This window comes from Lynx canadensis, chromosome D3, assembly GCF_007474595.2.
Source record: "Lynx canadensis isolate LIC74 chromosome D3, mLynCan4.pri.v2, whole genome shotgun sequence".
Lineage (NCBI taxonomy): Eukaryota > Metazoa > Chordata > Mammalia > Carnivora > Felidae > Lynx > Lynx canadensis.
In genome coordinates, this window is record NC_044314.2 from 8,939,531 (window position 1) to 8,966,113 (window position 26,583).

The 26,583-nt window shown below is 36.0% G+C and overlaps 1 protein-coding gene across 1 annotated transcript in view; it reads right to left on the reverse strand.

The window, feature by feature from the left end:
- Window positions 1-26,583, reverse strand: part of CCDC102B (coiled-coil domain containing 102B) — a 129,585-nt gene that overhangs the window by 73,515 nt on the left and 29,487 nt on the right. The window contains 2 exon segments of the mRNA XM_032595436.1: window positions 9,644-9,864; window positions 10,397-11,012. Coding sequence (XP_032451327.1) covers window positions 9,644-9,864; window positions 10,397-10,996 — 821 coding nt within the window. The 5' untranslated portion in view covers window positions 10,997-11,012.

The window sequence follows — 26,583 nt, forward strand, 5'->3', positions numbered from 1 at the left end:
AATATGAATCTTCCAGGAAGCAACACTATGAAAATAATTCAAAATAGAATTAGGTCATAAATAGTTTAATCCAATGAATGGATAAGCAGCTCATTAAAAAGTTATATAACTATATTTGCATGAACCAAGCCATGGAATTGAAGAGAACGTCTCAGAATTAGTTAGAGTTTAACCTCAGAAGACTCAGGTTGCAAAAAGATCCTCACCGTTAATAAGACTATAATTTTAAATCTCTTATTAACAGCAAATATATAAAATTAACCAACAAAAGGACTCAATATAAAAGTCTAGGTCCTATGAACACTGCCTATGAATGTCTACAGATCCAGATTAACAACCTCAGCCCAAAATCCTGATAGAAAAGCAGACCCAGCCAGCTAAGGACACCCAAGTTATTTATCAAAATATTATATTCTCAAAAATTTTCAGTAGAATAATATAAAAATTTACTTGAAAATTTGAGAAAAGTCTACATTTTAAATTTTATGAATTCAAAATCATACATGTTCAGATCACTGTCAGTTTTTAACATTACACTTTAATAAATCAAATGCTAACATGAGCAGAAAAAGCTCACATTAACACAAAAATGATTCATTATTACTACTGAATAAATGTCGATCTTCAAAAATGCCACCAAAAATATTGGGGTAAATATTCCTTTAAGGTTTTTATAAGAGGTTCAAAAAGAGCATTTCAAACTACATATTAATTAAACATTTCATCTTAGTTACAGTGAAACATAGATGCATTCTAAAGATATGATTTTATCTAGATTACATCTAGACTTATAACAAGTAGTCAAAGCCAGTTCATGAAATAAAAATAATATAATTTTCCCAAGTATATTAAAATGAAAATTCCTATTACCTTATTTAAGACAAATTAGTAACATTTAAAATGTAGTATTATTTATCTCTTTAAGTATGCATCTTAAATATAGTAATTTATATTTATGGCTTACCGAAATAAAATTATGCATTTTTATTACGTAAAATGGTACCATTTAGTCAGGGAAGGCAGCAGACTGGCAATTCATAGAAACTTACTTAATGATAATGTGATACTTGGATATTTGTAATATGCATTCATCAAAAAATATTTTGTGACTCAATGCAAGCAAAGCTGAAGGACATATGGACATTGTACACTTAAATTTATGCAGCAGAGGGCACCCTTTAAATTCTTAATTTCTGGCCTAATCAATTTATTCTATATTTTAGAGAGATTTTCAAAATTGATTAATTATACAGTTAAATTTCTAATTGAAATTTAAACTATCAGCATGCCATTTGAACTACAGGAAGGCAAAGAAAAATCCTAATTTACTCTAAAAGATACTGCATATTTTATGCACAAATTCTTCTAAAATAATAAGATAAAGCTCAGCAAAAATGTAGTATCTTATATACGATGATATAAACTTTTAAGAATCTAACTGCTAAAATACATAAAAGTTGCAGAACTAAAAGATATTGAGTGAACCAAGAAGATTTTTATGGAAAGATATGATATTTCTATGCAATATTTTCATATTTTGTTAACTATCACAATCCCATAATAATTGGGCATACAACTTGAACATATATATAGAAAACAAGATTAACCAAAATATTTTTCAAGGATGAAAATTCCTGAAACATTAATATTTGGGAATAAATATTCATCATTTTTGAACTGTGTGAAATTTCACTGTAAAATATGTGGTAAGTATTTTCCTAAAGGTCTATTAATGTGAAGTGTTTTGGCCAGGCAAAAATAATTAACCTGTAATAACATCTAGAAACCAGTTTTTCTATTAGTCCAAAATGTAGAGTTAGTATCCACTATAAATAATTTTAAAATGTTTTAAAATATGCTTTTAATCAGCAACATATTTTCCATTTTGTGATTCTACTCCCAAGTATTTATAATTATATCCTGGAACATTTTTAGCACCTTTTAGCAAATATCCATATATAATTTAAGTAGAAAAGTAATGAATTAAAAAAAATTTTTTTTAATGTTTATTCATTTTTGAGAGACAGAGCACGAACAGGGGAAGGGCAGCGAGAGAGAGAGACACACACAGAATCCAAAACAGGCTCCAGGCTCCAAGCTGTCAGCACAGAGCCCGACGGGGGGCTCGAACCCACAAACTGGGAGATCATGACCTGAGCCGAAGTTGGACACTCAACCGACTGAGCCACCCAGGTGCCTCAGGAAAGAAATGAATTTAAAAAATACTGTAGGGGCACCTGAGTGGCTCCATCCGTTAAGTGTCTGATGAAGATGAAGCCACAGCAACCTTCCCATCAGCATGTCATTGAGGCCACCAGTTAGGCACAGACAACCAGCATGACCTCAATACCATCAACTCCAGATGTGGGACAGTTTCACCAGAGAGCAGAGACCACTGCTGCCTCTGGGATCAAGACATAGTTACTGCCGCAGCCTCCTCCCTCATCAGGATGGATTCCGGGCACTTGCTTCTTGGAGCATTAGCTTCTGCTAAAAAGTCTAGGTGGCTACATCTGAAAAGCGGTTCCTATGTCAAGTGTCTGCCTTCATGACAAGGGAGACTCAAGTTGAGACTTACTAGCAATGTTGCAGTCTCTGCAGAGAAGTAGACTCAATTTCCTTCAGCAAGGAAATACCCAAACACAAAAGGTACTATAGAGTAAAAAACAAACAAACAAACAAAAACAAAAAACAGTTGCAAAAGTAGAGAAAAATTAACTTGAAATGGATTAAATACAAGACTGAAAATGTTAAACTCCTAGAAGAAAGCATAAGGAAAAAACTCCTGGATAATGGTATTGGCAACAAGTTTTTGGATTTGACACCAAATGCATATAAAACAAAAGCAAAAATAAGTGGCAGTATATCAGGCTAAAAAGCTTCTGCACAGAAAAAGAAACAATCAACAAAATTAAAAGGCAACCTATGGAATGGAGGAAATATTTGGGAACCATGTATTTGACCACGGGTTAATATCCAAAATACACAAGGAACTCAAACAACTCAACAGCAAAAACCAACCAACCAAACAACAACAAAAAACAAACCAAAGCAAACCAAACATTTAAAAAATGGGCAAAGGACCTGAGTAGACAGTTTTCCAAAGAAGACATACAAATGGCCAAGCATCTGTACAGGTGCTTAAATCAGTAATCATTAGTGAAAAGCAAACCATAACGTCAGTGAGATAACACCTCGACCCTTTAGAATGGCTATTATCAAAAAGACAAGCGATAACCAGGATTGGTAAGAGTGTAGTTAAAATGATATTGTTGGGGTGCAGTGTAAATTGGTGTAGTCCCTATGGACAAAGGTATGCAAGTTCCTCAAAAAATTAAAAATAGAACTATCATTATAATCTAGCAATCCCACTTCTAGGTAGATCGCTCAAGGAAAGGAAATAAGTATCTCAAAGCGACATCTGTACCTTCATGTTCATTGCAGCAATATTCACAAAAGCCAAGATATAGAAGCAACTGTCCATCTACAAACGGACATGGAACATGTGAGATGTGCGCGCGCGCGTGTGTGTGTGTGTGTGTACATATGTAGGACATTAGGCTAAATGAAATAAGCCACCACAGAAAGACAAATACTATATCATCTCATTTATATGCAGAATCTCAAAAAGTTGAACTCATAGTAACAGAGAGTGCAATGGTGAATGCCGGGAGCTGGGAAGTGGGGATAGTTAGGAGATGTCAATCAAAACTTTCAGTTAAGGTATGAGTAAGTTCTGGGAATCGAACGTACAGCATGAAGACTGTAGTTAACAATATCATATTGCATATGTGAAATGTGCTAAGACCTCATAAGAGGTCTCACCACACACAAAAATTAGTAACAGTGTTAAGTGATAGATGTGTTAATTAGCTTCATTGTGGTAATCATTTCACGGCGTATAGTAGTACATCACGTGTGCTTGTTGGGATGAGCACAGGGTGACATATAGAATTGCTGAATCACTATACTGCATAGCTGCACTGATAGAACACTCTATGGTAACTGACTAGAATTAAAATAAGAACTTAAAAAAACAGTAAAACCCCATCACTCTGTACAACTTAAATACACACAAATTTTGTTTCTCAGTTATACTTCAATACAGCTAGAAAAATAAATACGTATGTATAAATAAAGGAATACACACCACAAATTACTGTTTTAAAAAGGCAAATGTGTTTACTGCATATGCCATTAGTAATAGTAAATAAATAAGTAGGCCTGACTGTCTAATCTTTAACAATATTACATTAAATAACATTAACCAGACTTGCATGACAATTTGTTCATTGTGTTCATTCAGGAATCTATGTAATCCCGCTAAGATTTTCAGTCTCATTTTATTGAGAAAAAAACCACACAATTTAAGGAAGCAAAGCAAAATAATTGAAGCATACTACTTTTCTTATATAGAAAATAAACTAAGAAATAAAATTGAGAAGGAGGATTGATTATAGCTCAGCTTAAATAATGCAGAGCATTTGCTAAGGGATACAGGTGCCCTCTGCAGTTTAATTTGGGAACTGGTTCTAAACATTAAACTATTTTAGAGCTCATGGTCTCCCTTACTTAAGATTGCCGAAGTTCCTCTCCTGAAAGGTCTAGGTACACCTAGCTCGGTAAAAGGATTAGGTTCCTGTCTGGACCTCAAATTTTCTATCTGGGAAGAGTTTAAGAGATCAAAAAATGTACAAATTCTCAACACACGAGAAGGTTCCAGATACTGGATCATTATTTTCATAAAAGCGAACGGCACTCAGAGTACAAATAATAGAAGAAAGTTTCTTGCTTTTGATAAGGAGGTTCTCCATAGTGAGAGTGGTGGAAATGATCCCGAGTTCTCTTGGCGGATTCCTGCGCTCTAGTCAGGGGAATTTTCCCACTAGCTGGGAACGTAGACAAAATTACATTCACATGTTCTCCACGCCAGCCATCCACTTGCTGAGATTCCAGGAGGCAGAATTTAAAAAGTTAGATAGATTTATAGCAACAGTATATACTATGTCCTTGGGAAACATTCTCTTGTGATAGAAAAAAGGCTTCGCGATCGCCTCATGCGGACTTCATGCTAATGTTGATTCATGGACACATAACGCCCACGGGATTGTTTACTAAAGAGACAAAGTGGAATCGGAGGTCCCCTTTCCCCCTTATTTTCTGGCCTGTCTTTGGCTTATATATTCAAGTTGTGGAGAACCGAAGAGTTTATGTACTAGAGAGGTGGTTAACTTATTCCAAGGAAGTCAGATATATATGTATGTGGATGTGTGTGTGAGTCGGAGAGTAGCGATACTCGTGTGTATCATTAAAACCGGCCCCTCAGGGAGTTTACATGTAGGAAACAGCTGTTCCGTATGGTCTGTACTACATTATGTCAGTAAAGTAACATTGTGAGTGGGTGTGAGAGAAGTCTATAACCACTAACAAGTTAAATCCTTCAGGAAATAAAACACAGAGATTAGAGCTTGACTGAGACTTAGCTCCAGATAAAATTAATGTTAATAGGGGGCCGTGCCTAAAATTTAATTTGGTTTTTTTTTCTCCTTTCTACCAATGTTGATTACGTCTATTAGGAATTTATACTTGACGGTAGAATAAGAAGTTTTTATTATACACTCAGGTATATTATTACCGTCGATTGTATCATGATTGTATTATAACAATCTCTTCATATGGTAAGTTGTAGACAAAGCATCTGGAAAAGGGTATTAGTGGTGGGAATAAATTTCAGAGGGACTAATGAGAAACTTCTGGCTGACAGAAAAAGAATGGCAGATAAAGGGCTTATAGTATCTGTGAAATATTTGTGTGTGAGTAGTCACTATTCCAATCCATTTAAACTGGGAAAATTGAAACCATTATATAATGTATAGAATTCTATTCATACTTATTTTTTTCCATTTTTTTCTGCCCATTAAGAGTCTTATAACTAAAGAGATGGAAAAATACTTATTTGCAGACTTTGGGACCACATTTTAAAGTGTATCAAATATTCCACACAATGCTAATAATTGCCTAAGGTGATCATGAAGGAATAACAACAACAAAAACATCATACCGAGTAACCCACACTAATAGTCACTTTCCCAGACATTATCTGTGCTTGATCCTCACAAGAAATTAGTGAAGGCAGGGGGTGCCTGGGTGGCTCAGTCAGTTGAGCATCTGACGTCAGCTCAGGTCATGATCTCACGGTTCGTGGGTTCGAGCCCCGTGTTGGGCTCCGTGCCACCAGCTCAGAGCCTGGAGTCTGCTTCGGATTCTGTGTCTCCCTCTCTCTCTCCCCTCTCCTGCTCATGCTCTGTCTCTCTTTCTCTCAAAAATAAATAAAACCATTAAAGGAAAAAAAAGAAATCAGTGAAGACAGAAGTGATGCTAAGTGACTTTGGGGACAAGGTCATTAAAATGCCATATATTTCTGTGCTCTTTTAAAACAATTTTTTTTACATTTATTTATTTTTGAGAGACAGAGCACAAGTGGGGGAGGGGCAGAGAGAGAAGGAGACACAGAATCTGAAGCAGGGTCCAGGCTCTGAGCTGTCAGCACAGAGCCCGCCCTGGGGCTCGAACTCACAGACCATGAGATCATGACCTGAGCCAAAGTCGGATGCTTAGCCGACTGAGTCACCCAGGCGCCCCTCTCTGTGCTCTTAAAATGTCCACTTTCAACCAAGCCAGTATGCTGTGAGGAATCAGAGTGGCCACATGGATAGGGCACCTGCAGGTGTTCCACGTAAGACCCCAGGGGAGAACCAAAGTCAGCCAGCAGATATGAGCATGAGAGAGGAGGCTTCACATGATTCTGGCCCCCAACAATTCAGTCATCTCCAGCCTTGAACCATCCCGGCTGCAGCCTCATGTAGTGACAGATGAGTTGTCCACACAAAACCATGCTCTAGCTTCATGAACAGAATATATGGTGATTGTTGTTTCAACACTAACCATTTTGTGGGAAGGTTTGTTATGAAACAATAGATAACTGCGACATAGGCACGATGATCCATCTACTTACAAAGGAGACAACAGCACACTCTCAGCTAACCCAGTATCATGTCGCTGAATATATCAGATCCAAGGCGAAAACCAGGTCATTTAATTTCAAGTCTAGTGCTCTTTGCTCTATACCACTAATGGTCAATGAATAAAGCATCCTTTTTCTGCAATCAGTAACTCTCAAATTTTGAGTTGTCCCTTATAAATATCAGTATATTTTTCATTTTTATTGACTAGCTGAGGTCTACTAATGCTGTAAAAATTAGAAAGTACACTGGCTGTTTTAGCCATGTACATTAATAACTCAAACATAATTAAGGTGAATCTGCCAGAGATGATGAAAACAAGATGACGAAAAAAGAATGATAAAAACTAAAAACTAACAAGCCAAAAAATGACTTGCTTTGTCATTGTTTCTGGAAATTTTCTCTGATCCTCTCTTGTCTTTGTCATATTTGGTCTCCGCTCTACACTCAAAGAGTTCTCTTTAATATTTCTTGCAGGGCTGGTTTGGTGGTCACAAAATCCTTTAGTTTTTGTCCGGGAAACTCTTTATCTCTTCTATTCTGAATGATAGACTTGCTGGATAGAGTGAACTTGGCTGCAGATTCTTCCCATTTCAGCACTTTTGAAAATCTCATGCCACTCTCTCCTGGCCTGCCAAGCTTGTTGAGAAAACTCCAGCCAGCTTTATGGGTTTTCCCTTGTAAGTTAAGGACTTATTTTGTTTGGCCGTAAGATTTTCTCCTTATCACTATATTTTGCAAATTTAATTACAGAATGTCTTGGTTTGGGGCTGCTTTTGTTGATTTTGAAGGGAGTTCTCTGTGCCTCCTTGATCTGGATGCCTTACCCAGATTAGGGAAGTTTTCTGTTATTATTTTTTGAAATAAATTTTCTTCTCCCTTTTCTCTCTCTTCTTCCTCGTCTCCTATAATATGTTATTACTTTTGATGGAGTCTCTGAGTTCCCTAAGTCTATTCTCATGTTGCATAATTTGTCTTCCTCTCCTTTTTCAGCTTCATCATTTTCTACTATTTTGTCTTCTAGGTGACTAATTTGTTCCTCTGATTTTTTCCAGCCTGCTGTTCATTTCATCAAGCCTGTTCCTGATCTCATTTATTTCACTCTCCATCTCTAATTCTCTTGTAACACTTTTCTCTGTTGTAAGGGTCTTAAGCCGTTTATGGCTATTAATACCTATCTATTAATAACTACTTTGAATGTAAACAGATTAAATGCTCTATTCAAAAACACAGGCGTCAGAATATATAAAAACACAAGATCCATCTATATGCTGTCTATAAAAGACTCTTTTTTGACCTAGAGACACCTGCAGATTGATAGTGAGGGGAGGGAGAAACATCTATCATGCAAATGAATGTCAAAAGAAACAGTAGTAATTCTTATATGAGACAAACTAGACTTTTTTGTTCTTGTATTGTTTTTATTATGCTTTGGTGTCAGGGTTGACCTAGTGTCATGGAATGATTTTGAATGTATTCCCTCTATTCCATTATTTGTAAGATTTTGATAAAGGTTGTCATTAAATTTATTTAACGTTTGGCAGAATTTACCAATGAAACCATGTGATCTTGGGCTTTTCTATGCTGGGAGATTTTTGATTCCCAGTTCAACTTTCATTCTTGTTATTGGTCTAAGATGATTTCCTACTTCTTGGATTCAAGATTCATGATTCAATCTTGTGCATTTTTAGGAATTATCTTTATTTTTTTTTTTTTTAATTTTGCTTACGGTAATCTGTTCGCACAGTCTATATCTCTGTAGTTATCTGTTGTGATATTTTCTCTTCCATTTCTCATTTTGGTTTTTGAGTGTTCTCTTTTTTTTTTTCTTAATGTTAAAGCATTGCCAATTTCATTTATTTTTTTAGAAAAATTGCTCATTACTTTCAGTGTTCTGTTGTTTATTCTGGTCTCTATTTTATTTATTTCTGATTTTTCTTTGTTATTTCCTTCTTTCACTAAATTTCAGCTAAGTTTCTTCTTTTACTAGTTCCTTGGGGTATAATATTAAGTTGTTTATTTGAAATTTTTAAAAAATTAATTAATTTATTTTGAGAGAGAGGGAGAGAGGCACAGTGTGAGTGGGGGAAGGGTACAGAGAGAGGGAGAGAGAGGTAGAGAGAGAATCCCAAGCAGGCTTCACACGGTCAGCACAGAGACCGATGCAGGGTGCGAACTCACGAACCATGAGATCATGACCTGAGCCGAAATCAAGGATTTGGTGCTTAACCTACTGAGCCACCCAGGTGTCCCTGAACTTTTTTCCTTAATACAGGCATTTATAGCATAAGTTACATTCTAACATCTGTTTTTGCAACCCATAGGTTCTGGAATATTGTATTTTCTTTTTCTCATGTTTTGAGGTATATTTTGATTTGCTGTTTGATTTCCTATTTGGCCCAATGCCTGTGCAGTAGTGTGTTGTTTAATATTTACATATTAACTATTTAATATTTTAAAAAGTTCAAAAAATATACAAATATCAAACTCATATTTTAAATATTAGTACTTAATGACTAATTTTGCATAAAATACATTATCAAATGGCCAGTTTGGTAGACTTAATTTTAATAAGTTTGAAAATCAGACTTGGTTAATGGGGGACAATGATTAGCACTTACTCTCTTTCTTTCCATAAAACCTTTTGGAACTCATCCAGATGTACCTGCAAAGCTGAAACTTCAGGCACTTTATTCTCCAAAGGCAGGTTTATTGCTTGTGGTCTTAATGCAGATTTCAGTATACCGTTTTCAGAAACAACATTTTTTAAGGAATCAGGACAGTTAAGATTGAGTTTCATCTCTTCATTTAATTTTAACTGGTCAATATTCAAACCTTCTTCCTGAAAAAAAAATAAAGCAGTTATTGTTAAATTTTTACATCTAGTGTAGAAAAATCATAAAGAAAACATAGTTTTGGAAGGAAACAAATCTTATGATTCAGCATCAAATTCCTCTTTTCATTTCTTTATCAGTCTCTAAAGAGGTATACGACTGAACTTTAACTAGCATTCCTCAAGCCTTCTTTTTCCCTTCTATGTTCTACCATCTGATAAAATATATTTCAGTCTTTGCAAATTGTTCATTTACAATGTAACCTAGGTTACATCTACCATAAATCCCATATATCACAGAAAGGCTTAAAAGTTTAGGTAGAACTATAGAAGAGCAAGATATGTTTTATATTTTTAGAGATGGAATTAAATAGAAAGGGGTAACAATATAAACTGATGCTATAAGGAGATGAAATGAATAACTCAGGTTTCTGGAAAACCACAAGCAATGAGTGTGTCATTTTCCTTTTCCTCTCCATTACTGTATAGGGCATTCAAATGTGCACATAATCTCTGGTTCCTCTGTGAGTGTTTTTCTTACCTTACTATCCGGGTTCTCCTTTGTAGGAAATTCTCTCTTTACCGGACACTCTCTGATAGACTCCCACGTTTGTGAACCAAGGTGAAATGGGTCTCTTTGTGCAGAAGGCACTTCCATGACAGTAGGATGCTTCAGGTCTTGGGTAGTTTCTAATACCTCCTTTTGATGTGGCAAACTCTGCTTCTTCTTCAGTGCACTCAATTCTTTCATCGTCATCTCCAATTTTATTCTGAGCTGTCTTCCTTCCTCCCTGGCACTGTTCCTTTCGGCCCGAACCTTGCTCCATTTTTCTCTCCAATTGGCAGTGCAGTCTGACCACCACCTCATGGTCTTCTCCATCTGGGCAGCTCTGGCCTTGACTTCTTCAAGTTCCCTCAGGCGAAGCTCTTCGCAAATATTCCACTCACTGGTGTTACAGGAGTGAGCGCAGAAGTTGTGAGCGGCACGTGATTGCAGTCCCTGATGTGGCAAACAGGAAGGACAAGTGTCCTTGGGGGATGAAGCAGGTGCTAACATGTCACAAGGTGGTTTAACTGATGGCTCCCGCATCTGGAAGATGTGTGTTTCCTCAATTAACCGATGAATGGAATCTAAATTCATATTTATCTTTTCAGGTCTAAGAGAAGACAGAAAACATAATTAACATTTGAATTGCCCTTGCAATTACAAGAGCAAGATGGACATTTAAAAAAGAAAGCTGATGGGCGCCTAGGTGGCTCAGTCAGTTGAGCATCCGACTTCGGCTCAGGTCATGATCTCACGGTTCGTGAGTTCAAGCCCCGCGTTGGGTTCTGTGCTGACAGCTCAGAGCCTGGAGCCTGCTTTGGATTCTGTGTCTCCCTCTCTCTCTGCCCGTCCCCTATTCACGGTCTGTCTCTCTCTGTCTCTCAATAATAAATAAATGGTAAAATAAAAAATTAAAAAAGAAAGCTGATGAAAACAATGTATCTTTCAATATTGCAGATTTTTCTTTCCACTATAACTAAAAATATAGAACTAATGCATTTATAATTAGCCTGAAAGAAACAGAAATTGCTCATATGAAATATTGTCAAGTGAACACAAATAAAAATATAAAGAGCAATTGAGGATAGCACATGACATGAATAATTCATTTTAACAAATCCAGTTCTTTACAGGTAATATTTACTATAACACAGGTTGTCCATTAACAACTCAGTGATCCTCTTTTCTGTGCTAATTTAGCCACAACCTGCTTAAGTGGAAGGTGGCATCTATGATCTCCGGGAGGAGAAGCCCAGGGGCTAAATATTCTAATGTGTGTTCTAATCCCAGAGGCTAAATCATGATTGGTCTAACTCTTCCATGATGGAATTCGGAAGAGTCTCATTACCAGCTCATTGACCATTCACTAGTCTCAAGACAGCATAGGACCTGCTTCTAGCTGACATTTGAAGGGAAGTCGGCCAGGGAAGTTTCCCATCTAAAAAACATGAAAAAATCAGATTGAGAAACTCTTTTCTTCTGCTTTCTTCCCGCCAAAACAAGGACATGATTCTGGAAGAAGGCAAGTGTCACAGCCACCTTGTAACATTTAAATCGGTGGAACAGAGATGAAAAGAGCTTGATTTAGTGACTGAGCTATGCCATGAAATCTAGAATGCACACCTCTCGTTTTCTTGCCATGTGAGAATAATCACCTGACTTTACTTAAGCTGTGATTGTTGAGTTTCTGTCACTTGCAGTCAAAATGACATGAGACTGATAGATGAACCACTTTCACCCTATGGTTGATATAATGATAAATTCTACACAAATACTATGAATAAGACATGGGGTCTTTCCTCAAAGATTTTGTAGTTCAGTGGGCAATACAAGCACATAAAAATAAAAATACGTATTCACACTAATTAATCAATCTTTCTTCAGTACATACTATGTGTCATATCAGTGTTAGGTTGCTACCATATATAGGAGATACTCAGAAGTCTTGAACTGTCTCCTAGAAATGAAGACGCCTCACAGCACAGATAACATTGAACAGTCTTTTTTTTTTTTTTTTTTTTAATTTTTTTTTTTAACGTTTATTTATTTTTGAGACAGAGAGAGACAGAGCATGAATGGGGGAGGGTCAGAGAGAGGGAGACACAGAATCTGAAACAGGCTCCAGGCTCTGAGCTGTCAGCACAGAGCCCGACGCGGGGCTCGAACTCACGGACCACGAGATCATGACCTGAGCCGAAGTCGGTCGCTTAACCGACTGAGCCACCCAGGCGCCCCAACATTGAACAGTCTTAAAAACATCAAAGCTTTATAAAGAAATTGCAAACAGCTTGCCATATAATAACAAACGCAAATTAACTGGTAAGAGTAGACCCTCTTATCTGTATGTACGCCCATTACTTTATTCAATATAGCAACATAGCTATATTGATGACATAGTGAATAGAACCTTTTCTTTAAAATAAATGCTTAAAACATGCAGCTTAATCTACAAATTAATAAAGGTCTGTGGTTGTATAAGATTACCCACTTTTATTATCAAGTAAGATTTATTGTTATAAGTGACATTTAATGCACATGACATTAATTCCTCTCGTTTTTTTATTTGCTTTTTTATATAGTTACAGATCATAAACTATCTCCTTATGAACCATCCATTTAATCAATCGAAGGGGTTTCATTATACTAACAACTTACAAAATAAGTCTTTGTTTACTGAAGAAAAAGCTATTATAATATTAAATATATATCCTTTTCAGTTGCAAGAAAAATACACATTTTAACAAGTATTCTGTAGAGGTGCCAAAACAATTCACTCCTTGTTATAATACTTACAATAATATAGATTCATGGTTGTAATTATTTTTGTTAGCATTGGTATATGTCCAATCACATTTGAGTTAGTGCTGATTTGGAGAAACTGTTCCCTACATTTACTGTAATTCAGAGGGCAATGATAATATAGCTCACCAAATTTCTTAGACCACTGGTAAACCAAGAGCAATTTTAAAAAAAGAAAATAAAAAAGGAATTCTTAGTTAGAAGCACACAAATATTTTATATATATGTTCACATATCATATGGATATTCATCTCCATTATTCCCTATTTAATGATACTTCTTTTGGCTGGGATTCCAAAGTGAAGACAGAAAATTTATTTCAGCATATTAAACTTAAATTTATCCTTGCCATTTTTCAAAATCAATCAGTATCATAAAATTGTAATGTCTTTAAAAATGTCTCATTAACTTTTATTTCACTAGTGTTTTGAAGACTCTATAATTGGATTCTGGTATGTGGAGACCTTGCCTACCAATTAACTATGTATTTTTTCACATCTGACTAAACAAAATTGAGTTGGGCTTAATCATTCAGTCCTTGAACTTGAATAGTTTTTCCTGTTCTAAAGTGTTTCTCAAGCAACTGTAAATGGGGATATTGAATCCTTATGTGTATCTAGTTAAGCATTCATTTTCCCTATATGTATGTGCATCTGTATGTATGCATGTTTTATTTCAATGACCGTGAAAGGATTTGTCAGCGGTTGTAGCACAAAGCCTTTGATGCATGAGAAAGTATTTTAATGCTATTGACTCTAGTTTCTTACACTAAATTTTGCATTGTCCTTACCACAAAAAAGGAGGGAGGAGGCACAGGGAAACTCTTGGAGGTAACGGACATTTTATTACTTTGATTATTGGTGATGGGTTCACAGATACATGCATATGTTCAAACTCATCAAATTATATATATATATATATATATATATATATATATATACACACACACATATATATATGTATATATATATGTAATATGTGCAATATTTTGTATTAACTATAGCTCAATCAAGCTGTTAAAAATGTTCATTTAATCAGGCTACCATGATGACTACAAGTATTTTTAAGGTACTAAATAACTAAATAAATGAAATATGATGGGTCTACAATGTATAAATATTGCTACTAAACATTATCTCTCACTAAAGAGACATTTAATGTATAAGACATTGAGCTCCATCCAGACTCTATTGATTCAAGCTCTGATTCTCCCACTTTCTACATGGATGATCTTGGACAAATTATATAAATTGCCTTTGACTCATTATCCTTACCTGTAAGGGGAGACAGAAATATCATGTATCTCAGTTCTGGTGACTGTTAAATGGAAAAATGCCTGCAGGCTGGCTGACCCATCTGTCTCTTAGGCAAGGGGACAGTTTTCCTCAGTGCTATCCAAGTCACTAATATGTCACTCTGGTCTGGACATGTAACATTGTTTTTTTCAGCTTCTTTTCTCTCTTTTGAAAGAGAGACAGCATACTCAAAAAACAGGGATATGAACAGATAAATAAGATTTATCAGGGCGCCTGGGTGGTTCAGTTGGTTAAGCATCTGACTTCGGCTCAGATCATGATCTCACGGGTCGTGAGTTCCAGCCCTGCGCTAGGCTCTGTGCTCCAATATCTCCCATTAAATCATAGCACAGTCAGTCAAGTGATCCCTGACATTGTGCTTTGAGTGAATTTAACCTCCTCATAACTTACAGGAACTGCAAGTTTGGGGCTTCTGCATCCTGTTGCCCCTTTTCTGTCATGCTGCGTCCACGCTCCATGATTTCAGCCACCCTGGCGTGTCTGTCCCCTGCACAAACCTCAACTTTCTCCTTTGTGCAATCAGATTGTGCTGCCAATCTGGAACCTTGTTAATAAGCAAAAGCAATAAATCTAACGATCACAAATTATAACTCTCTCTGAAAGGAATAAACGGTGTATGATGATTCAACACATACCTATATACTCAAAGAAGTCTCTCTGAAGTGACCGACATCTTATGTATTATCCGAAGAATGAGGTGGACCAAAAATAAAAGCATTTTTGGCAGAAGTTACATTATCAGGGCATTTTTGCCTGATCAAGGGATTTTGGCTTTATTGTTTATACTTATTGCTTTCCATTAACTTATAGGAAATGAATTCTAAATGAAACCCTTCTTGGATTTTTTTTTTCCCCTAAGAAGCATAAGACAACTAATGCATACACAATAATGTTAATAAAAGCCATAAGCTGGGGTGCCTGGGTGGCTCAGCTGGTTAAGAGTCTGACTCTTGATTTTGATTCAGGTCATGATGTCACGGTTTGTGAGTTCGAGCCCTGCATCAGGCTCTGTGATGACAGTGAAGAGCCTGTTTGGGATTCTCTCTCTCTCTTTCTCTCTCTCTCTCTCTCTCTCTCTCCCTTTCTCAAAATAAATAAATAAACTTAAGAAAAGCCATAAGAAAAGAGTAAATACATTAATACAGATTCAAAATATAATGTTAAGAACAGTTGTTACTTTAGATACGATGCCATACACTCTGATAAAAAGTGAAAAAGAAAAATCAGTTTTTAATATTCAGGAAAGTAAAACACCATATTGTATTTTAAAATGTGGCCTGTCAAACATGCACAAGTGATTAGTATTAAAAATCTGTATTTTGAATGTGCCTAAAGCAGAAAAAATTAAGATATTTTTTAGGATAGTTTTGCAAGAGAACACTAAATATGAAATGTGAGACAGCGGGTGTAGGCAGTAAGGTAATGGCCAGATTATACCACTTCAACAGAGCTCAAGTTCTTTATATTTTAAAAATCCACGCACTGTGACAAATTACACAGGCAGTTATAGTCTATATTTGTTGATGTTAATGTGAGCTCTTGGAGCCATAGACAGGCAGGAAATACTTGCACAAAAAAGGCAACTAAATAATATAGAATAAACTCGTACATTATTTATAGCTTGGAAACTTTATTTTCCAAAAGCATTGTAGTATAAGCATCAATGTAAACATTTTAAAATACACATATTTAGGGGCGCCTGGGTGGCTCAGCTGGTTAAGCATCCGGCTTCAGCTTAGGTCATGAGCCTGGAGCCTGTTTCAGATTCTGTGTCTCCCTCTCTCTCTGCCCCTCTCCTGCTTACGCTCTATCTCTCTCTCGCTCAAAAATAAATAAACACTAAAATTTTTTAAATAAAGTAAAATACATTTCCATTTGCTAAGAATCATCATGAAATTATAAATTGCATTATCTGATCAATTAGAAATTAACTTCATTTTTAATTTTTTTATGTTTCTTTTTGAGAGAGAAAGAGACGGAGCATGAACGGGGAAGGGGCAGAGAGAGAGAGAGAGACACAGAATCTTAAGCAGGTTCCAGGCTCCAAGCTGTCAGCACAGAGCCCGATGTGCGGGGCTCAAACTCAAAAACCACAAGATCCTGACCTGACCCGACGTCAGACTGAGCCACCCAGGGGCCCGAAATTAACTCTATTTTAAAGAATTGGCATGGAACTCATATGACAAGCCCTGCCCTTGGAAGCTGACTCTTCCTTGAGTCCTAAATCTTAACCTTCCCCAGTGTTGCTGAAGCCGTGTGTCACTGTTTCACGGCAGCATGACGCCTTTTCTTTAGTCTAGATTTTCAGTAAAAAATTGAGAAAATAATGTATTTCTTAGATAATGCTCAATGATAAAAAATTACCTCCATTTCTTTATAAAAATCTATTGCAGAATAATCTCTCCACATCATATCTTGATGTAATTACTGCCCTTCCCAGACAATAGCAATGTTTTCTATGCTTTAAGAAGAAAAAGAACATGGGGCACCTGGGTGGCTCAGTCGGTTGAGCGTCCGACTTCGGCTCAGGTCATGATCTCATGGTTCGTGGGTTTGAGCCCCACGTCCAGCTCTGTGCTGACAGCTTGGAGCCTGGAGCCCGCTTCGGATTCTGTCTCCCTTTCCCTTTGTTCATCCCCTGCTCTCACTCTGTCTCTCTCTCTCTCTCAAAAATAAATAAAGATTAAAAAAAAGAAGAAGAAAAAGAACAAAAATAATAACAAAACGTACAAAAAAAACTACATTTAAAATAAAAACCTTATTGGTCAGACATAGAAAGTGGTCAATCTTACTTCTTTGGACTACGAATAAAGGAACAATGAAAGATCTAGAATCCACAATCCATTTCTATTTTTTAAAGTGCCAATGTATCATTGGTAATGAAGCTTGGAAAACTAAAATTTCTTTTTTCTGGCAGGCTGATCATCTTGAAGCCTTTATAGTGCTTTGCCTGCCAATTACCAATTTAGGTTCAGATAATTTAGAATTTCTTGGAGAATGTAAAATAATTTAACTACTCTTGTTTAGAACTTAGGGTATCAATCAGGTTCAAGCAAGTTCTGTTTTGAAATATTCCTGAAATGTCTCATAAGTGAGCAAATATTGCAGCATAATGATATTTTATCTAAGATTGGAGTTTACACTTTAAATATATTTCTTCTAACTGTATGTACAAAGTCTATGCTATTTATTACCTATTTGCATGCAAGTCTGGCACTTGTTGAATTCCTGGGCATTTCTTAACTTTTTGTTTAAGTTTCAAGGTTTCAGTGAACAAAACCACAAATGATCCCAATTTTCTCATGCAATCTAATCCAACGTAATAGCACCAAATAAATAAGCCAAGATATCTGCTGAGACCTTATGCCAAAAAATGAAATTATTAGCTGTGGAACTCCAAAGCCCTGTTGAATCTTATTTTCATATAAGAATAATCTTGCTGCTATTTCCAGGTGGCTAACAGTCAGAGTACACATTTTATTGGAAGGAACACTGAAAAAACGTGGTTGTGTCAAAGATCCTACCATTTTCCGAAGTTGGACAGGTGACCCTGAATCTGGAATATGCCTCACTATGTAAATATAATTTTGTATAATTTCATAAAACTGAAAGAATTTAAAGGACATTGTAACTGTGTCCACAAATATTAGTTACAAAGAAATCAAAATAAAGTCCACAAGAGCAAAGAGCCAACAACTCAAAATTATGATTATTATTAATTTATAATGTGAAAGTGAATGACCCTATAAAATAATTCCTATCCCAGTTCCACAACAAACCAGGTAGTGCTGAAGGAGCGGTGTTATGTTTTCCAGTTTTGGGTTTTTTTTTTTTTTTTTTATTTAAAAGCTACTTATTAGATTTTCGGTAATGTTGAAACCATCGACATTTTCCAATATTTATGTCCACTTCAGAGTTTCAGTAAACAAAGCCACAAGCCATTTCAGTTTGCCTATGCATTTCCTAAGAAAAATTTCTAATCCATTTACTGTGTTCACACTTGCTCTTAAAGAATGTATGAGGCTAACTCACAAATTCTTCATAGATCTGGTTACACTTTATAGTGAACAAGAGAAAGCCCTTTCATGTCAGTGTGATTCAGTAATATTTTCTCACACCCATTTGATGGAACGCACATAGCTGCCAACTACTCTGCGTTAGCTGACTGGAAAGTTTTCACAGACTTAATAATGAAGTTTGGAGAATACGGTCCAAATGATTGTCATATTTACTTTTGAAACGCAGTTATAAAAGTTTTTAATAAAAAAAAATTTATTCTTTAAGTCTGTTTCATTTCCCCAATTGTACATTCTTTACATTAATAATCCAAATTGGCTAAAATGTATCCCACATCAAAAAGCTACGAGAAAAAACTGGAATCAGCAGCAGAAATGTTATGATGGATGTAGACTTCTGTGAGCCATACCTATGCATAATATTTCCAAACACTTTGCTTCATTCACTCTACTTCTTGGTAAAGCAAAGTAATACTCATATAAAGGCATGAAAGATACTATTTATTAAGTTTTATTTCTTATGTGTGATCTGAAATTTAATCTTCAGGGTAAAGACCTATGACCATATTGGTGGTAGAGATTAAAATTCATTCTTGAAATTATAAATCAAATCAAAGGAGAAGTCTTTAAAAAGCCCAACTCCCCCCAGATGACAAGATGACTGGTTCATCAAAAGTTGCAGAGAGCATCCAAAAGGGATGGGGTAAGATAGTTTTTATTTTTGTATTTTCTGGACAAGGCCAGGTTTAAGAAACCCACACTCCCCAGAGTTCAAAAGGCAACTTGGAACCCTCAGATTTGTAGCTACTTCCTCTGCAGGGCTACTGAGGACCTCATGCCCAAAATATTTGTCACAGTAATCTTCAGAAGTTTCAAATATACCCCCCAAGAAGTGGTGTAAGGTTGTCATCCTTGTAATGACGGTCAAGTAAAGCAATGTTTTAAATACAGAAGTTGGGGGGGGCGCCTGGGTGGCTCAGTCAGTTAAACATCTGACTTCAGCTCAGGTCATGATCTCACAGTTGGTGAGTTCAAGCCCCGTGTTGGGCTCTGTGCTGACAGCTCAGAGCCTGGAGCCTGCATTGGATCCTGTGTCTCCCTCTTTGCCCCTCTACCACTCACACCCTGTCTCTCTCTCCTTCAGAAATAAAGAAACTATAAAAAAATTAATACAGTAGTTAGTATTTACTGATTCAGTATAATCATTGGACGCTGACATGCTAAAATACATTTAACTTGAACTAAGGAGCAACAGACAATTCTGTAAATAGTTAACTAACATAGGAAGGGTGGTCAGTTAGATTCCTATTGCCATTGTAGAAAATCACCATGAACTTAATGGCCTAAAACAACACAAATTTATTATCTTATATTTCTGAAGTTCAGAAGCCCAAAATAAATCTCACTGGGCTAAAATCAAGTGTAGGTGGGGCTGGTTTCTTCCAGAGGTGCTGAAGGGAGGATCATTTCCTGGCCCTTTTCAGCTTCCAGAGGCTCCTTGCATTTCTTGGCTAGTGGCCTCTTCATGAGACCACTCCACCCCTTCATTCCTGTCATCAGGTCTTCTATCCCCAACACTCATCTTCCTCTCTTCTCCTATGAGGACCTATAGGATTACACTGGACCCACCTAGATAACCCAGGATAATCTCCCTATCTCAAATGCTTAACTTAATCATGTCTGTCAAATCTCTTTTACCATCTGAAGTAAGGTATGACAGGTTCCAGAGATTAAGTTGTGTAGGCATTGTTCAGCCTACAGCAGCTGATATAGGGGGGAGAAAAAAGATTGGACTTGGAAACCACATAAACAGTACTTCAAATTCTTGCTTTATCATTTACCATCTTGTGACCTTAGAAACTTAATTTATGTGAAAGTCTCTTCATCTATAAAATGGGATTATTAATAGCTTTGCCATGGTTGTTTCAAGGGTGTCACATGAATTTTCCTCTGTGTGGGTCACTTCCTTCAGTACACTCTCAGCAACTGACTGCATCATCACTGCCTTCTCCATGAAGTAATGCCCCCTTTCTTTGCTCCTATGGCAAAGAAGACAGTATATCTCATGTGTTGTCTATTTTCACTGCTTTTATTTCCTCCCATCCCATTCTTTCATCAACCCATTTCAACTGGGAATCTTGTCCTATGTTCCACAGAAATCCCACTTGTCAATATCACACATTATCTTAATATCGCCAAATCAGATATTCATTCCTCATCCTTGCTTCATGTGACCTCAACATTATTCACAAAAATCGAAAATTCCTTGCTCTTTAAACACATCTGTCTTTCCTCCCCCTTAATTACCACACTCTTTTCATTATTCTGTTACCTCTTCCTTCTAGGCCTCTTTTGTCTCTCCTTACCACTCTTCTCTCTGTATTAGAGAGTCCAAAGCTTAAAAATACGAAACAGAATGTCTTTGCTGTTGAATGTCAAGTTCTTATCTCCAGTTTTTTAACCTCCCCTGAGCTCCAGGCTCACAGAGTTCCTCCGAACGTCCACTCGGATTCCACTAAAGGAATCTCTGCCTCAACCTTAAATTACAAAATTAAACTCTCGATCCCCAGCCCACTGCAAATTTGTTTTCTTTCCATTGTCAGCATCCCAGGAAATGGGACCAGCATCCATCTAACATCTCAAGTCAAAAACCTAGTTTCTTTCTGACCCACACTTAGCACGTTCTATTACCTCATTCCTTCAAATTACTTCCTAGACCCGTGTATTTCGTTCCACCTTCCCTGCCTCTATGCTGTGGAAACAACCACCACCCTTACAGCATTACGACTTCTGAAATGCCTACAAATACTTCTATCTAGTTGGTATGAAGCAGTCAAAAAATCTTTTTACAATTTAATAAAGTTATATAACTCTAATCACAACTTACTAATGCCTATTACAATTAGAATAAAATGAAAACATTTAATCACAGTCTGGTTCATATGATCCGCCCCACCAGCCTTACTCCGTGACCTTGATTCCTATCTCCCTTCTTTTCCTTACCCTTTTTGCTCCAGTCTCGCTAACTTCCTTTCATTCTTTGAAGAGGCCATGTTCATTCTTGCCTTAGGGTCTTGTGGGTGGAATGCTCTTCCCTCAGATCTTTGGATTCAAATGTGTTCCCTTGTTCTGAGTATGTAACTTTACAAGACCTTGAAGGTTCAAACCAAGAGGACAAAATGCTAGTATAATTTAAGCACAACCTCCCAGTGTAGTAACTCTTCACATGTGTATAACATATCTATTTTAAAACACTTTTAATGTACATTTTGCATGATGCTTATGGAAATTCTATTAGGTGGGTATGGGTGTCTGGACCAATGTCAGAACAGCTGACAAGTGGCAGAGACAGGACTTAATTCAGATCTTTCATCTCAAAATTCAGAGCTATCTCCACCATACCAAACTGTTTCTTTTACAAATGTTCAGGATAAACACCAGCATCCTGACCCAAACACCACAGCAAAGTGTGTGATCTCATTGTGCCTTAACTTAGGGAGAGTAAGGGTCAAGAAGAATTCAGTTTCAACCTCCATGAAACCATCCAGAAGGCTACAGAATTTAGTAGCCAATGCCACCTTCTTGTGTTTCTTATAAAAGAAAACTCCATTTTTAATTTTTTGAGGAACCTCCATACTGTTTTCCAGAGTGGCTGCACCAGCTTGCATCCCCACCAAGAATGCAAAAGAGATCCTCTTTCTCCACATCCTCATCAACATCTGTTGTTGCCTGAGTTGTTAATGTTAGCCATCCTGACAGGTGTAAGGTGGCATCTCATTGTGGTTTTGATTTGTATTTCCCTGATGATGAGTGATGTGGAGCATTTTTCATGTGTCGGTTGGCTATCTGGACATCTTCTTTGGAGAAGTGTCTATTCATGTCTTTTGCCCATTTCTTCACTGGATTATTTGTTCTTTGGGTGTTGAGTTTGATAAGTTCTTTATAGATTTTGGATACTAACCCTTTATCTGATATGTCGTTTGCAAATATCTTCTCCCATTCTGTCGGTTGCCTTTTAGTTTGGGCTGATTGTTTCCTTCGCTGTGCGAAGCTTTTTATTTTGATGAGGTCCCAGTAGTTCATTTTTGCTTTTGTTTCCCTTGCCTCCAGAGACATGTTGAGTAAGAAGGTGCTGCGGCCAAGATCAAAGAGGTTTTTGCCTGCTTTCTCCTCAAGGATTTTGATGGCTTCCTGTCTTACATTTGGGTCTTTCATCCATTTTGTTTTTGTGTACGGTGTAAGTCAGAGAAAGACAGATATCACATTACTTCACTCACATGAGGACTTTAAGAGACAAAACAGATGAACGTAAGGGAAGGGAAACAAATAATATAAAAACAGGGAGGGGACAAAACATAAGAGACTTAAATATGGAGAACAAAGAGAGGGTTACTGAAGGGGTTGTAGGAGGGGGGATGGGCTAAATGGGTAAGGGGCATTAAGGAATCTATTCCTGAAATCATTGTTGCACTATATGATAACTAATTTGGGCGTAAATTAAAAAAAATAAAATTATAAAAGAAAACTCCATAGACCAGGAGGACTAGACACAGAGGAAAGTGGTGGTACCAAGACTCCAGGCCCATTCTCCCATTCTTGGCCTCAGAACAAGATACTCTTTTGGAGCCCAGCTTTCCACCATGAACAAACATTAAATTCCTTCTTCAAAAAAAGGAAATTAAAAAACACAATGTCTCATACCCTTATAGTGCCTCCCCAAGTCACCTAAAAAAATACATACCACACAAGTGTGTGTATATTATATACAAACATATAAATATACACACACAGTATACACACATATTTTAATTGGGTTGCATATTATTTTAATATTACTATTTAGCAGACTGAGCTAAACTTTAGTGTATATCTAAGAATGTCAGCAGTACATGGAGAAAATAATTCCTCCATGTCAAATCACTTTTCTGTTTAATCCATTTTCACTAAAATTACATGAAACAAAGACTTCAAACAAAATCATAGTTACCCTTCATGTATTTTGAATATGAATTTCTATGGTTCATTTTTGTTTCCAAGGTTCATATCACATGCTTATAAAGTCTCTTTTAGATTCAGAAAATGAAAAGTGCGTAGATTATCAAGTTCTCAGTAAATGTTTGCTCCTTTATAGACCATACATTACTAATCACTAACACGTATGAAGATTGTATTTTTAAATCCAAATCATGCGTGTTTACTCTGCATGGCTTATGCTATGATAGAAAAAAAGTACAATCTATATTTAAAGACTAGACATTTAGAAATTGTTTGACAGATCTGGTTGGTTGAGCAGATGAAAATGTGTGGTTAAAGTAGTTCATTGAACAGTCACTCTTGTTAAATAGCAAATGGTAAAGAAATTTTAAAGAATTGCTAAGAAGAATACTAATACTCTTCCAAAATAAGGTATAATTTAAGAATAAGAAAATTTATTGACTCTCAGTCAACATTAACTGGAATTATTTTCAATGTCCCTTAATGTTACTTTAATGCCACAGAGTAATCTTCAACTCTGTGAAATTTAGAATCAAAATGAGAAAATTTCTTGGTATTGCTTAGAATCTGCACCTTATGGATGTATGTTGAATTCCAAACTGAAATTTTCAGTTCTTGACTTGGTCTAATCTTGCTAAAAGATCCCTGAAAGAAGTAGCTCAAGAGAGTTCTTGGACACCAAATATAAAAAGAAAAGAAAAAAAGAACAGCCTAACATATTAAATTATAAACATATGGATGGAATTTCCTTTAAATTACACTTGAGTCTAAACCTTAAGGGTAAAGAATTTAACAAAATACATTTGAGGTTTCTGTAACACAAAACATTTGAAAAGTTAGGGAATTCAACTACCCCCAAAGACACATGAGATTTTCACTCTAATATTGAGTAAACTGAACCTTCTATCCTATTTTGAAATATCTCTACTCTAAAATATCAATCTTTACTAAGCTCTTTGTAATAAGTAGTAATGAATCTATGTATCAGATAGTTGAGAGGTTTTTACTTTTTGTTTTCATATTCTGGATCCAGAAAAACTGAGAAATAAAGAGAAAAGCAAAATAAGAAAGGTATATATTTAAAAACAGTAATTTTCCCATGCTTTGTCCTATCCTTTCTCACCTAACCCATAGCAATCTTTTTCAAATGATTATGGTTTTGACTAGTAAGTACTTTATAGTACGTGAGTACCTCGAAGCAGAGGAGATTGAAATATTAGCAGGAAATCAGGGCACTTTTATTCTCAAGTCCATTGCCTTCTAAATGATGCACTGTCGTATTATCCTCAAAAAGTCATATTTTTAAAAATACTGCCTACCAATGTATTTAAAATAGCAACGATTTTCAATGTTAAAAATATAGATAAAATATTAAGGGAGCAAAAGTTGCATAAAAATGTTTTTTGCCTAATTTTTAAAGCAATTATGATTGCAGTAAAAATATGTAAACTTTTAACAGTGATTTTATCTAGATATGTGATTATACTTTTCTTCTTTATCCTGCTTTATAATATATATAGCACAGTTTTCCATATACAGATTCATGCATTTGTATATACAATCACTCAAATGATAACCCAATAATATACAAAATAGAGATTTTGAATTAAATCCTAATTTTAAACATATTTGCATCCAAAATATTCAACAAATGGCGGAGTTGGAAGAAACTGGAAAAACCATCAGAAGGACCATAACTAATAGCAAGACTATGTAGATTTTAGATACTGTAATGATGCATCATAGGTATGTGGTGACAAGAAAACATATTGCAATGTATGGAATTAATGCCACAGAACTAAAAGGACGCTAAGTTAAATGTAAGTCTGCTCTAATTCCTAAATTCTCTTTTGGATTAGAACAGTCGACTAGAATACTTACTATGAGCCCAGCACTGAGCAGGACACTGATGTTGAAGCAACGTGTTGAAGAGTGTGTGTGCGTGCAAGTATTTGAGACGTTCACAAGATATGTGGATTTCCAGCCTTACTACTGAGAACTTTGAATAGACCACATTTTCATTTTTGTTTGATTAACAGTAACCATTTTATTTTCCGATCATGAATAGGTAATATTCTCTCTCTCTCTCTCTCTCTCTCTCTCTCTCTCTCTCTCCTCTCTCCCTCTCTCTCTCTCTCGTATGGTACAATTAGATTGGGAGGCTTTAATTCATTTCAATAGCAAGACAAACACTTGTTACGACCTAAGTTTCTTATTGGTCATAGTTGAATTTATTACTGAGAAAATTGTAGATTCACATTCAGTTGTAGGAAAGAATACCAAGACATCCCATGTACTCTTTAGCTGGTTTCTCCCAACAGTAGTCTCTTCCAAAATGACAGCACAATGTCCAATCAGGTTACTGAAATAAATACAACTCACTGACCTTATTCAGATTTTCCCATTTTAACTTGTACTTGTTTGGTTTGTCTATTTTGTTTTCTATTATTATTTTCAAATGCTTTCTTGTTTCTCATGAAGATTGAGCGCTACAAGTTTCCTTTTCTGCATTACTTCAGGTATCTCCTAAATATTTGATATGCTATATTTTCATTTCAAACAGTTATGCATAATTTTATTTCCTTTGAGAATTCCTCACTGACTCAGGGAATATTTTGACATGTGCTATTTCATTTCTATTTCTTTACCAATATTTCTATTGTTGATTTCTGGTTGATTCCAGTATGGTAAGAGAACATTCTCTGCATGATTTCAACTATTTAGGTATTGCAGGTTAGTTTTGGCCTAGGACATGGTTTATCTTGGTGAATATTCAATGGCACTTGAAAATACGTGTATTGAACAGTTTGCAGGTGGAAGGTTCGATATACAACAATTAGATCAATTTGGTTGATTGTGTTATTCAGATCTCCTAAATCTCCGCTGATTTTTGGTCGTTTCCTAGATTCATTAGTTAACTTATCAGTTGCTGAGAGGGGTTGTTGAAGTCCCCAACTATACTTTCACCTTTCAGCTCTATCAGGTTTTGCTTCATGCATTTAAAAACTGTGTTGCTTTGCTATTTACTCATGTGGGATCATTATGTGTTCTTTGT